The sequence below is a fragment of the Dipodomys ordii genome, unplaced genomic scaffold, assembly GCF_000151885.1.
Source record: "Dipodomys ordii isolate 6190 unplaced genomic scaffold, Dord_2.0 Scaffold54, whole genome shotgun sequence".
In the NCBI taxonomy this organism is placed as follows: Eukaryota; Metazoa; Chordata; class Mammalia; order Rodentia; family Heteromyidae; genus Dipodomys; species Dipodomys ordii.
Genome location: NW_012267270.1, coordinates 2947502 through 2960928, shown reverse-complemented (window position 1 = coordinate 2960928; position 13427 = coordinate 2947502). Strand labels below are relative to the sequence as shown.

General features: G+C 55.8%; 1 protein-coding gene and 1 long non-coding RNA gene across 4 annotated transcripts in view; both read right to left on the bottom strand.

The window, feature by feature from the left end:
* Positions 1-159: 159 nt before the first annotated feature.
* On the bottom strand, positions 160-724 carry LOC105989180. Its single transcript, XR_001175238.1, has 2 exons — positions 503-724; positions 160-392 (listed from the first exon to the last, which is right to left on the bottom strand). It is a non-coding gene; the product is annotated as an uncharacterized LOC105989180 (long non-coding RNA).
* A 3439-nt stretch (positions 725-4163) lies between these two features.
* The window catches only part of Unc93b1 (unc-93 homolog B1 (C. elegans)), a 9922-nt gene continuing 658 nt past the window's right edge, over positions 4164-13427 (bottom strand). Inside the window, exons 3-11 of one of the 3 annotated variants that reach the window (XM_013021152.1) lie at positions 13029-13182; positions 10682-10843; positions 10374-10506; positions 9985-10078; positions 9400-9524; positions 8360-8542; positions 7421-7694; positions 5417-5535; positions 4164-4732 (exon numbers count right to left, since the gene is read on the bottom strand). In XM_013021152.1, the coding sequence (XP_012876606.1) occupies positions 4418-4732; positions 5417-5535; positions 7421-7694; positions 8360-8542; positions 9400-9524; positions 9985-10078; positions 10374-10506; positions 10682-10843; positions 13029-13182 (1559 nt within the window). In that variant the 3' untranslated portion in view covers positions 4164-4417. Of the gene's footprint in view, positions 4733-5416; positions 5536-7420; positions 7695-8359; positions 8543-9399; positions 9525-9984; positions 10079-10373; positions 10507-10681; positions 10844-13028; positions 13229-13427 lie in introns of those variants that run through there. The other 2 variants (XM_013021153.1, XM_013021154.1) reach the window with 2 other exon arrangements.

Here is a 13427-nt window from a genome sequence, read left to right as displayed (position 1 = left end):
GCTAGTGTTCTACCACTTGAAACACAGCACCACAGTTTTCTGAGTGGTTTATTGGAGATAAGGAGTCTCACAGACTTTCCTGCCCAGGCTGGTTTTGAACCACCATCCTCAGATCTCAGCCTCCTGAGTAGCTAGGATTACAGGCGTGAGCCACTGACACCAGGCCTTGACTACTTTTTATTTTTATCATCAGTTGAGTAATCTGAAGGAGAGCAGCACCAATAGCTGTGGGTGGCCAAGGGCACAGGAGGTTGGCAAGTGGTTCCTCAGGTGACAAGAGTCAGTGCTGAGACCAGTATCCTGCTGCCTGGCCGCAGGCCAGTTGAGATAAATCAGGACCAAATTGACAGAAGATAGCTACAGGCTGTTGAGCCATTACAGCACCATGACAGCTAAAAGTAAACAGACACCACTGAACTGTATCACTGGGTCACTGGACCATGGGATCATCAATGCTGTGGCTGCAAGTCCTGGCCCAAGAGGAAAACAACTGGGGCCTCACCTGATCCTGGAGGCCAGGAACCTGCTGCTACACTATAGGTTTCCAGGGTCTCAGCGAACTCCTGCTGCTGGTATCTTCCAATCCTCAGGTCTGTAAACACCCACCAAGCCCCTCAGTGAGCTGGAGGAGCCTGGCCCACCCTGCCCACCACCTCCATCGGGGCAGCGCTGAAAGGCAGCCCGTGCCTGCTGGTTCGTGACACTTGTCTTGTGTGGGCAAAGCCCTGGGCTCCATCCCCTGCACTGAGAAAAACAGTTAAATGAGTTTAGTGACTCACTAAATTAAAAGACTAGATCCCAGGATGGGAAGGTGGCTCAGTGGTAGAGTGCTTGCCTTGCATGCCTGAGGCCCTGGGTTCGATTCCTCAGCACCACATAAGCAGAAAAATACAGAAGTGGTGCTGTGGCTCAAGTGGTAAAGCAATAGCCTTGAGCTGGAGAGCTGAGGGGCAGCGCCCAGGCCCAGAGTTCAGGCCCCATGACCAACAAAACAAAACAAAAAACTAGGTCCCAGACTACAATCAAGAGGTATAAATCACACAAAGATGTAAAAAGTCATGAATCAGGTCATAAACCAGATGCCAGTGGCTCACACCTTTAATCTCAGCTACTCAGGAGGCTGAGTTCTGAGGACTCTGATTCCAAGCTAGCCCAAGAAGGAAAGTCTGTGAGACTCCTATCTCCAATTGAGAACCCCCCCCAAAAAAAACAGAAGTGGAGGTGTGGTTCAAATGGCAGAGCACCAACTTTGAGTTAAAAAGGAAAGGGACAGTGCCCAGGCTTGAGTTTCAGCCCTACTGACAACACACACACACACACACACACACACACACACACACACACACACACTTGAGTCAGGTCATGTCATGGGCCCTTTTAGATGCTCTCAACCATACATACCAATGTGATGTCCTCTGCTAGCTGAGGAATTCGCAGAGGGGAGACCTAATCTATTCCTTTCAGGGTCTGTTGTTTTCTACTCATGGTGACTTGTTTTCTCGTGAGATCTGTAATTTGGGGTTGGGAGCTCCACACCAGAGGGGCCCTGGGAAACTGTGAGTGGCGGGTCTGGAGGACCTCCCACGGAAGTTACTGTCCTGTTATGCCAGGACTCCCAGGGGAAATCACTATGCAAAGATGACTTTTTAATGCTGATGTCTCAATTTCAGGGTTCCTGGACTCTACAGACTGACTTCATTATAGGCATTCTAAACATATATAAACTATCCCTGAAAATGCAATTTTAAAAAATCCCAGAGGAAACTTTCTGTAGCCACAGCTCAAATGTATTTAGATAGAAATTTTTGTCCTTTTCCTTAAGTGTTTTCTTTATATTCATTTGTGTGTGTGCATGCGTGCGTGTGTGTGTACTGGTCCTGGTGCTTAAACCCAGGTCCTGTATGCTGTCTGTTCTGTAGCTTTTTCACTCAAGGCTAGTGCTCAACCACTTGAACCACACCTCCACTCCTGGCTTTTTGCTGGTTAATTAGACATAGAACCTTACAGACATTTCTGCCTTGGCTGATTTTAAACCTGGATCCTCAGAACTCAGCCTCCTGAATAGCTAGGATGACAGGCATGAGCCGCCAGCGCCTGGCTTCAACTAGATTTGAAATCACAGTGCAGACTCGCAAAATGGCAGAGGCTTCTGGAACAAGGATGGTTCTCAGGGGACAGAGGCTACAACACAGCTTGATCTTCCACTCATGATCCAGAACTTCCACGCACCAAGAGACAGGGAGGAGGCACAGGTGCCACCGAGACACCTAATGAGAGCAGCCGCTGCCAAGGGCTGGGATGAGGCTCAGTTACCTCCACCCTGAAGCAGCCAGCCTGCTGGGGCTGCCGTGACCGGGGCACTGCCCCTGGTGTGTGTGCGTGTATGTGTGTGTGTGCGCGCACGCGCAAACGCTCTGTCACATGGGGCCTGTTGCACATACATTGTGCCATGTGATCTTAGGAGCTACCTGTCCCATCTAAGTGTGCGAGTCGCATTCTTGCGCCAGGAGCAGCAGGCGCGCTGTGGAATGCTCACGGGACCGCAGAAGAACAGAGCTGGAGGCCATGCTACCCCACCTGCCCCTCACCTCAGCCTCTGCGCTGCACCGTGGGCAGCAGAGATGGCTTTGAACTGTGACAACTGCAGCGCGCAGCAGCCTGGCTCAGATGCTTGTTCTCCAGGCTCTGCTCCCCAAGGCCTCCTGGAGGCTGGGGAACCCTGCCCACAGGGGTCACACATGGCTTCCGGACACCATCGCTGTGGCAGATGTTGCCGCTGTGATTCTGGGGGTGCAGGCTCCATCAGCACTGCTGTCACCCCGCGCAGCCACCGGTGGGGCTGTTGGTCCCTGAGTGTGCCTGTCTCCCCTGCCTCCCACATTTAGAAAACAAACATCTCCTGGAGTGTGTGTGGCTCACACCTGTAACCCTAATCTTTCGAAAGGCTGAGATCTGAGGGTCACACTTCAAAGCCAACCCTGGAAATAATATTGGAGACTCCTGTATCTCCAACAAATCAGCAAAAATCCAGAGACTGATTTTGTGACTCAAGTTGGTAGCGCGCCAGCCTTAATCAAAAACAGCTAAGGGAGAATGTGAGTTTTTGAGTTCAAGCCCCATTATCAGAAAGGCAAAAACTGACCTCTATCTCTGAGGCCATCTCCAGGTGCTGGGGACCTTGGAGCCGCCTTGGAGATTAGAACATGGCTCCACTTTGATGGGGATTCAGTGTACAGTCCAGGGCCTTGTGGTTCTCAGGCCTGATCTGGCCTGGTCCCAGCCTGGCTCCCAGGAGCGCAGGCAGGGAGGGGTGGTGGAGCGCCGCGGGAGCCACGGCCTGTGGGCAGGAGAGGCCGTGGGACCGGTGGGTGCTGAAGTGGGTGTGGGCCCTGAGAGGGGCAAGGGTCACCGAGGAGGCGGAGTCCTGCAGGAGTGGAAGGACCTCATCAAAGGACCTTTCAAGGCGCAAATGAAAAGCCCAGGCCCTACAGCACCCCACCCCCTTTTTGTGCCAGTACCGGGACTTGAACTCTGGGTCCTGTCCCTTAGCTTCTCCCTTAAGGCTGGCACACCACCACTTGAGCCACGGCTCCACTTCCAGCATTTCGGTGGTTAACAGGTGACAAGGGTTTCATGGGCTTTCCTGCCCGGGCAGCTTCGAACAGCCTCCTTGGATCTCAGCTGGCCTGACCCCCTGGGCTCCGTGGGAGCGGAGCTGGGCCGCGTGTTGCCAGGCTGGCAGGACCACGCCCAGGCCCACCGGCCGGCGGGACACGGCGCGAGGGGTGGGGCCGAGGCCCAGGAGGCCCAGGGGGAGCCGAGCACCGCCCTTTGGGGCTCCCGGACAGGAGGATGCCTCCCCCCAGCCTGGCAGTGCAACTCTTTATTATTCGTTTCCTATCAAAAGAGGATGCCGGGAGGAGGAGGACCAATCAGGTCACAGGCTGGGGCAGGGGGCGGGATGGGGAGGGGACGGGGACAGGGTGGGGAGGGGCGGGGCCTTGCATGTCTGGGGCGGAGCCTTGGGGTAGGCGGGTTTGGGGGTGGAGCCTGGGCTGTTGGGGCGGTGCTTGGGCGGAGCCTGGGGCTGGTGGGCGAGGTATGGGGCAGAGCCTGGGCAGTTGGGGCGGTAGGGGGCAGAGCCTGGGGCGGGAGGGCGGGGTTTGGGGCGGAGCCTGGGGCGGGGAGGGCGGGGTTTGGGGCGGAGCCTGGGGAGAGCAGGGTGGGGGTTGGGGCGGGGCGCACCGAGTCTCCCTCCCCCCTCGGATCCCACGCTGGCCCTGCGGGGCGACCCTCACCCCTCCCGGTAGACGGCGCCTGTGGCGTTCCTGGAGACCCGGGGTCCTCCTTGCCGGTGGGGTAAACAGCGATGGTAAACTGAGGCCGGCGAGCAGAGTCCAGGGCCGCGCCCGGGCCCTCACTGCTCCTCGGGCCCCTCGCCCCCCTGCGCCTGTTCGTAGGGGCAGAGCCGGCGCTGGGGGCCGTCGGGCTGCGAGCCCAGGCCCGGCCCGGCGGGCGCAGGCTCCGCGCAGTCGGCCCCGGCTCCGGGCGGGTGCTCCGCGTCGCTCTCGTCCGAGTTGTCCTCCTCCAGGTAGCGGTAGCCGCGCACTTTGTGCTGGGGCCGCGGGATGCGGGGCTGGCGCGGGGTCAGCCCGCGCCGCAGCTTCTGCTCCATCCACAGGTACGAGCCCGCCGCCGCCACCAGCGTCGCCAGCAGCACGGCCAGCTTGACCTGGGCACAGGGAGGGGTGAGGGGCTCCGCCACCCCTGCCCACGCCTGTGCCTCCCAGAATAAAGGTGCGGGTTTGATGAGGCCTAGAGACAGGTTCGGCCCTGCTTGACCTTAGTGCACAGCCCGGGGCCGGTGCCTCCCGCCTGTAACCCTAGCTCTGCAACAGGCTGAGATCTGAGGATCAGGGTTCAAAGCCAGCCTGGGCAGGAACGTCTATGAGACTCTTATCTCCAATTAACCATCATAAAATTGGACATGGCGCTGTGGCCCAAGTGGTTGAGCGCTCGTCTTGAGCTGAAGAGCTCAGGGACAGTGCCCAGGCCCAGAGTTCAAGCCCCACTACCGACAAAAAAAATACATAAAATAAAAATAAAAAATAAACACCGTGCACATGCTTGGGCTCAGTGACTGCAGGTTAGCCTGGAAGTCACGCTCTGAAGGCAGTGCGTACTAACTCAGCCACTGCACACATCTGCTATTTGGTTGGGGAGCACAGTATGTAAGCTCCACCTCGGCCACAGGCCCCTGTCTTCCATGCTTCATTGAAGTCCTCCGTTTCCTCCCTTGCCCGGTGAGCTGGGGAGGGGTCCTGGGAAGCCAGGAGCCCAGCTGCTGGCTGACAGGCATGGTTTCGCTGTCCCTACACTCCCCCCTCCCCCCACCCCCCACCAGCAGCAGCCTCACCTTCATGGGCAGGCTGGAGCCCAGGTACACGACAAAGATGGCCACCGCCTGCCACCAGTGGTAAATGGTGAAGATGAAGTCCTGCCTCTCCTTGTCTTCATATAGGATTCCCAGGAGTGCTGTGAATAGTGGGGGGCAGGCAAGTGCCAGGTGTTCACTGGGGCCCCTGGGGCAGGGGGAGATGTTGATTTCCTACCTGTGACTCTCCTAGGCCTTCTACCGGGCCATCCCTGAGCCCCCTCCCTGGTAGACCAGCCCTGGTGCATGCTTTAGTGGAAGCCCTGCTTACTAAACTCCCCATGCGGGCACACAGGGCAGCCGCAGGAAAGCTCTGAGCTTAGTCAGGCCCTCCCCTGGACCCCAGGGCACACAGAAGCTGTTCCTTCTCCTCATCAGGGCTGAGGAGAACAATCTACTGTGCAAACCCAAAGTGTACGGCAGGAAGATTTGTTTCTTTCCTAGGGATGGGCAGAAAGAGCACAGGACAGCAGGGGATTCAGGAGACTCTGAGTCAAGTGCTCAGGAATGGAAGGTGGACAGAGATAGGAATTTAGAGGTGAGAAGATATGGATTGAAATATTGCTTCTGTGAGTGGTTTAGGGGCAGTTACTTGGTTCCTGAGATCTGCTTTTCCCAGCTGTGAAATGAGCTTATACATATTGCACATCAAGCTGGAAAGTTCTACAACAAGCAAAACCACAAAGCACCTGGCAGACCATGAGAGCCACTCACTATCAACGCTGACTTCAGGCTCAGGAAACGAGCAGAGCAGAGCAGAGCACCACCAGAGGTGGTGACATTCAAAACTGTGAAGAGAGGCAAGGGCTGTAATCCTAGCTACTCAGGAGGCTAAGATTGGGGGATTTGGGTTCGAAGGTAGATCGTGCAGATAAATCCAATATATCTGTACCTGCAATTAACCAGCAAGAATCTGGAAGGGGAAGTGTGGCTCAACTGATAGAGCACCAGCCTTGAGCAAAAAAGCTAAGCTGGTGTGAGGTCCTGAGTTTGAGCCCCAGTGCCAGCACACACACACACACACACACACACACAATTTAATGTGACCAGCCATCAAAATAAATGTTATTGATTGCCGGGCGCTGGTGGCTCACGCCTGTAATCCTAGCTACTCAGGAGGCTGAGATCTGAGGATCGCGGTTCAAAGCCAGCCCGGGCAGGAGAGACCGTGAAGTGGCGCTGTAGCTCAAGTGGTAGAGCGCTCGCCTTGAGCTGAAGAGCTGAGGGACAGCGCCCAGGCCCAGAGTTCAAGCCCCACGACCGACCAAAAAATAAAAAAATAATGTTATTGATTGATGACCCACATAACTGTTAATATTAATGACCCATGGAACAGCTGCATGTGACTGGCAAAGGCTCAGGCTTGTGGCCTGGACTCCGCTGCTGTGCTCTGAGGCTTCAAGCCTGCTCCTGTCTCAAAAAGGTCCAGATCTGGGGCTAGAAGTGTCACTTAGCATTGTAGTGCTGACAGATTCAACTCCAAGGATTACCAAAAAAGGAAAGAAAAGAGTTCAGATCTGCACCTACACCCTGGAATATGGGCAGTAACACCTGCTGCTTTGCCCTAGTACAAACAAGATCCAGACATCTACTTCCACTGTCACAGAAACTATGCCAGGATGGGCCTGGCATGAGAAGGGGGTGTCTGCTATGTTTCTCCCACTGTCCCTGAGGGCTGTCCACAGAGCCCTCACTCACTCTGTATATCCACAAGAGTTTAAACCAGCCTCAGTGTCCACACCAGCAACTCCACACCACAGCACTCCCTATACTCTTTCAGGCACCCACAGACTTCCACACCTGTCCCTACCGTGTGCATGCTCTTTCCACCGCTGGACTGGACACAGGGGATCTCCACCTCCCTATACCTCCTCCATGGAACCCCGTGGCAGACCCCATGTCTGTCTCTGGAGTGGAAATGCTCCCTGGCCACCCAGAGGCTGTCACAGGCACCACCCACACCCCAGTGCCCAGTGCAATACTCACTGCTGAGCCCTGTCTTGTTGAAGGCGCTGCCCACACCCCAGAGGGCAGCTGTCATGTAGAGGATCCAGCTTTGTTGCAAGGCCCCAGGCACAGGGGCCCAGAAAAAGAGGCTGAAGATGAGCAGCAGGTGCAGGCCGGCCCCAGCTAGCAGGAGCACGGAACGTGGCAGCCACAACCCCAGCAGACCCACGATGCAGGCAGCTGAGGCCCCCAGGCTGTAAGCTATGAGGAGGTAGGCCAGCCGCTCCAGCCCCATGGAGCACACGCCATAGCCCTGTGGAGACAGGAGACAGCACCCACACAGGGTGTCACTTTAGGCCACTCCTTACTGGATCTGCACCTCCTCTGACTCCCTGCAAGATCTCTAGGAAGGGAGATGGATAGGAAATGTGAATTTTTTTGGATTATGTCCCCAGACACCCAGGGCTATAGCTCATCTGAAACCAAGTAGTTTATCCCATTTCAGATCCAGAGAAGTTATTCAAATGAGGCTGGGTGCTGGTGGCTCACACCTGTAATCCTAGCTACTCAGGAGGCTAAGATCTGAGGAGCTTGGTTTCAAGCCAACCCTGGCAGAAAAATCCATGAAACTCTTATCTCTAATTAACCAGCAAAAAGTCAAAAGTAGAGCTGTGGCTCAAGTAGTAGAGCACTATTCTTGAGCAAAAAAAAAAAAAAAAAAAAAAAGCTAAGGAACAGCATCCAAGCCCTGGGTTCAAGACCCAGTACCAGCACACACACACACACACACACACACACACACACACACAAGTTAAAATGACTCATCATGATAAAGGAGACAAGAATAGAAAGAGAATAGAGGGAAACATCCAGGGTCTTTCTTCTTACACATACTGAAAAGTTACTTGCTGTTCATCTAAAACTCAAACTTACCTGGACATCCTGCTTTATGGGCAAGCCTGCACAGGCTGTACTTACCAGGGCGAATCCAGTGCAGGCAAAGAGCACCTCGAAGCCGCTGTAGATGAAGAAAGGCACGAGGTGGCGCAGGCGGAAGTCCCGCATGTGCTTGAAGGGCAGCTGGAAGATGTTGCCCCAGCCCACGCTGCGCAGATCGATCTCCTCTGTGGGCCGGTAAGCAGCGCCACACAGGCCCAGCACCTGAAGAACAGGAGCTGATAAGAGATGACCAGCCAGGCGAGCAGGCCTCGACCCCAGAGCTTCAACCCCAACTCAGGCCAAAGGCCAACCCATGGGGACCCCCAACACAGAACTCAGCCCTGGCCCCAGCCCTCGGTCAAAGCCCCGCCCCTAGGCACCCTCCAGGCCTCAGCCCAAGGCCCTGCCCACAGGCACATCCAATACAGGCCTCAGCCCAAGGCCCCGCCCACAGGCGCATCCAATACAGGCCTCACCCTGAGGCCCCGCCCACAGGCACATCCAATACAGGCCTCAGCCCAAGGCCCCGCCCACAGGCACACCCAATACAGGCCTAAGCCTGAGGCCCCACCCACAGGCACATCCAATACAGGCCTCAGCCCAAGGCCCCGCCCACAGGCACTCTCCAGGCCTCAGCACACTCCCCCCCAGGCCTCAGCGCAGGCCTCACTCAGAGGGCCTCACCTCGGTGCTCCTCCAGGCCCAGGGTTCCGCCTCTCGATCCAAGGCTACACCCCCACGCTTTCACTGCTCTCAGGAAACCCTGAACTCAGCCTGGTCCCTGATCTCACCCCCAACAGTTTAGCTCCACCTTTTTGCACTCAGCCCTGACCCCCTCACAGGTCACAGCCAGTCCCCTTGGCCCCTCTTTACTTAGACCTCCTTCCCATGGATTCTTGAGATTCCAACTTCAGCCTTGGTCCAGGGCATCAGCTCACTTCCAGAACTCACCACTCAGGCCTGAGTCTGAGCGCCCACTCCAAGGTCACTACCCTGCCTGGGCCACACCAGGCTGCCCAGGATCCTGACTGGCCACACCCATCCTTGCTCTCTGCCCCATCCCCAAGCCTGGGCCTCACCAGCAGCATGGCCAGGAAGGCCACTGCCATGAGCACGCTCTCCACCACAATGAGGTTTCGGCTCCAGGGGAGTGTCTGCAAGACTGTCTTGTTGAAGCCCTTGAGGATGTCATGGCTCTGAGTGCCTGGGAAGGGAGCGCAGGGCATCATGTGGCAGGGCGCAGAGGCACAAAGAAATGCAGCAGTAGGGACAAGGTGGTGGGGCAGGCCAGGGCAGTGCCAGCAAAGGAGGGTTCCTTGGGGGTCAGTTAGGAGGTCAGGGTCCCTAGGGGGTAAGGGACCAGTCCACCTCCCACCACTCCACATTGACTGGCAGCATGCCTGGTCCCCAAAGCAGCCTCAACCCAGATAGCCCCTCCTCCAGGGAACTTTCCCTGCCTCGTCCTACCCTGTCCCTGCCTCCGGTATCTAACCACGTAGTACTGGGCCTTAGGCCTTTCTGAGGAGAGCTACTGGACACTGCTCTTGGAGCCCTGAACCCTGTGAATGAGGGCCCCGTGTCTTCTGGGTGACTGAATGGATGAGGAAGCAGGCCTTGCGGAGTCTCCTCCACCCCTCCACCCCTCCGCCCGCATGAGGACTGACCGCAGCTGTGCACGTTGTACAGCGTGTGATTCAGGTCGTACAAGTAGTCGTTCAAGAAGTAAATCATAGGCAGCTGGGCGCAGGCAAAGCTCAGCTGTGGACAGAAGAGTAGCTGTGGCCAGACTCAGGCATGAAGTCAGGCAGCCCTCCTCCCACGGGGGGTTGGAGCTCCCCCACCTCTGGGGACCAGGGAAGAAGGATTCCCCCTCCCCAAGTCAGCTCTGTAAACCGGGTGGGATGAGGTCTCTGTCATGACAGGTCAAGGGTTGACTCCGGAAGAGGAAGATGGGACTAGAGGGCTGAGAGAACCACCCCTGGGCTCCCACGTGTGGGATCTGGGGGCCTGGACCGCTAGCACCCCCAGCCAGCGTCGCAGATGACACACTCACATGGAAGAAGCTGTAGAAGATGGCTTGGAAGACCAGGAGGTAGGGCGCGTGGGAGCCCGGAGGCGGCCGATGCCGGGGCCCGTGGTCCTCATGCTCCTTGTAGTGGGAGTACTCGTAGTACTTCTGGGCCATCCTGGACCACAGAGGAGCGAAGGCTCTCCCCGTCCCCTCCACTCCCCACACCCAGAGCTACAGGCTGGCCAACGCCAGGGGAGGAAACCCAAGGAGTGGAAGCGCACCCGTGTAGCCTAGCGCAGGGGTTTTAGCCGGGCCTCCAACGCCCCCTCCCCGCCAGTCCCCAGGCTTACCTGGTTATGTAGTTGCCCATGGAGGCCCAAAGAGGCACAATGGCCATGCCCAGAGCCACAGCAGAGGGAACAAGAGTGTAGTAGCGCTCCCAGTAGTTGGTGGAGACAAAGAGGGCATAGATGCCAATGGCCAGAAACATCATCCACTTGGTGCCAAAAAACCTGCCACAGTGGGAGGGATGCTGGCACCACAGGACTCCCCCCTCAGCCCCCCCCCACCGCTCTGACCACAACCCCAGGTCTCAACCCAAGGCTGTGTGAGGTGGAGTCAAAGAACCTGATCTGAAGATGCAGTCTACTCACCAGGATAGGTCTGGGGGGAAGGTCTCAGAGGAATTAAGGGGAAGGGCTTGATGAGTGACAGCACCAGAACCCACTCAAAGATGGAGGCTGGTCAAGTTAAAAACCACTCCTGGTGGGCTGGAAAGGTGGCTTAGTGGTAGAGTGCTTGCCTAGCATGCATGAAGCCCTGGGTTCCATTCCTCAGTACCATGTACACAGAAAAAGCCTGAAGTGGCGCTGTGGCTCAAGTAGTAGACTGATAGCCTTGAGCAAAAGAAGCTCAGGGACAGAGCCTAAGCCCTGAGTTCAAGCCCCAGAACTGGCCAAAAAGAAAAAACAAACAAAAAGCACTCCTGGTAAGGAAGGCGTGAGTGAGTCATGTCTGTAATCCTAGCTGCTCAGGAGGCCCAGATTTGTCCACGAGACTCTCATCTCCAATAAACCACCAGAAAACCAGAAGTTGCACTCTAGCTCACAGGGGTAGAATACAATATCCTTGAGCAAAAGAGCTCAGAGGTAGAGCCCAGGTCCTGTGTTCAAGCCCCATGGCCAACAAAAAAAGAGAAAAAGAACAAAACACTCCTGTTTCTGTATTGTGCTCTTTCGGTCCTTCGTTTTGACTTCTAGGAAGTGCTAGGCAGAGCAGCCCGGGTACTCCACTCAGGCTCTTTTATCATCCTCATTTTGTTATCTAATACTTAGATAAGCAGTCTCTTGTGGTCTATTGAGTAGGAAGATAGGTCGCTCACAACTGGACATTCTGATAGAGTAAAACAGCAAACCCAGAAAATTTTCCTGCTGGGGAGGATGTGGTTTAGAAACTGGCCCAGTTAGCCAGTGATCATTTTGTAATGGGCAGAGCGCTTTGGAAAAGCAGATTGAACTGGGTGCCCGTGGCTGGAGCCTGTAACTTTAGATACTCAGGAAGCTGAGGTCTGAGGATTAAAGTTTGAAGCCAGCTGGGGCAGGAAAGTCCGTGAGTCTCAGCTCCAATTACTCACCAAAAAGCAGGATGTGGAGCTGTGGCTCACGTTGTAGAGCACCAGCCTTGAGCAAAAAAGCTCAGAGACAGTGACCAGGCCCTGAGTCCAACCCCAGTACCAACACACACACAAATAATAATAATTAAATCAAATAAAAAGAAGCAAACAGTGAGTGGCACCCCAGGAGCTCGGAACCATGGTTCAGAGCCCCCTCTCCCCCATCTCTCTCAAAAGTTTGACTCTTGCAAGACATTCAACCATGAAGGCTGAAGAAGAGGCTAAGATATATCTAGCACAAAGAAGAAAGAAAGCAAAAGTGAGTCTTGCACACCCATGTGCTCTGGTGTGCAAGGATGTGGACTTGATCTACACGTGGTGGCAAGACAGTGAACTCAGTCCATCTGCTGAAGAGCTTTGAGGATCTTTCTTTTCTCAGATTCCGGTTATAATGACCTAACCCTGTGCAGCTGTGGTTACAGCGCTGTGATTATAGCAAACTAGAAACAAAAAATAAAATAAGGGAACTAAAACTCATACAATCTGCCCATCAGTCTCTGAGTTCCACCAGGGAAGATGCTGTGGAGGGATTAACTCGTGCACTGTCCAGGAGGCTGGGCTAAACACCCTGAGACGTAAATCTACCGTCCACCCTCTATCCTGGTCATCTACCCGGCCAGGCCCTTCTGAAAGAAATGAACCCTCAACACCAGTCATTAGAAGTTGGGCTAAGGGTGAGTGCATGAGCTTTAGTTGGCAGATCCATTGTACTCGTGGGGCTCCAGGGCCCCCACAGAAGGTTCTGGTAGGGGCTGGCAGCCACAGAGGCAGTGGGGAAGAAGCCATATGATCCAACACAGGTAATCTGAGAATGGCAGCCTGATGTCTGTGGCTTGAACTAAATGTGCTGGGTCTAAGCTCTCATTTCTTCCCCACACTTGGGCTTCCCCCCTTTACTCCCACTCCCTCCCAGGCAGGCGAGGGCTCCCCATAAAACATCAGGCCAGCCAGAGCCCTCGGGCTCCAACAGCCTCTGCACCGTTGAGGTCCAGGTGAAAGCCCAGCCCCGGAGGGGAGTGTTGCACCTGATGAGCAAGGGCGTGTAGAGAAGGGCGGCGATGGGCGTCACGTTGATTCCCATGAGCATCTTGCTGTCAATGTCTGGCAGCCCCATGTTGCCGTACTTCACTTCGCGGTAGGTCTCATCGTAGTGCAGGATAAGCTGGATCTGAAGGAGGCCTGGGGACAGGAGCAGCATGGAGGAGAAGCCTGGTCTGCGGGAGGACTGGGGAGGCATGGAGGAGCAGCCTGATCTATGGGAGGACTAGGGAGGCATGGAGGAGCAGCCTGGTCTATGGGAGGGCTGGGGAGGTGGAGGAGCAGCCTGGTCTGCGGGAGGACTGCGGAGGTCTGCATGCACCCAGGCAGAGGTGGGTTACAAGCGTGCAGCGCCCGTGGGGCACGGGGTCGGCGCCCAGGCGCGC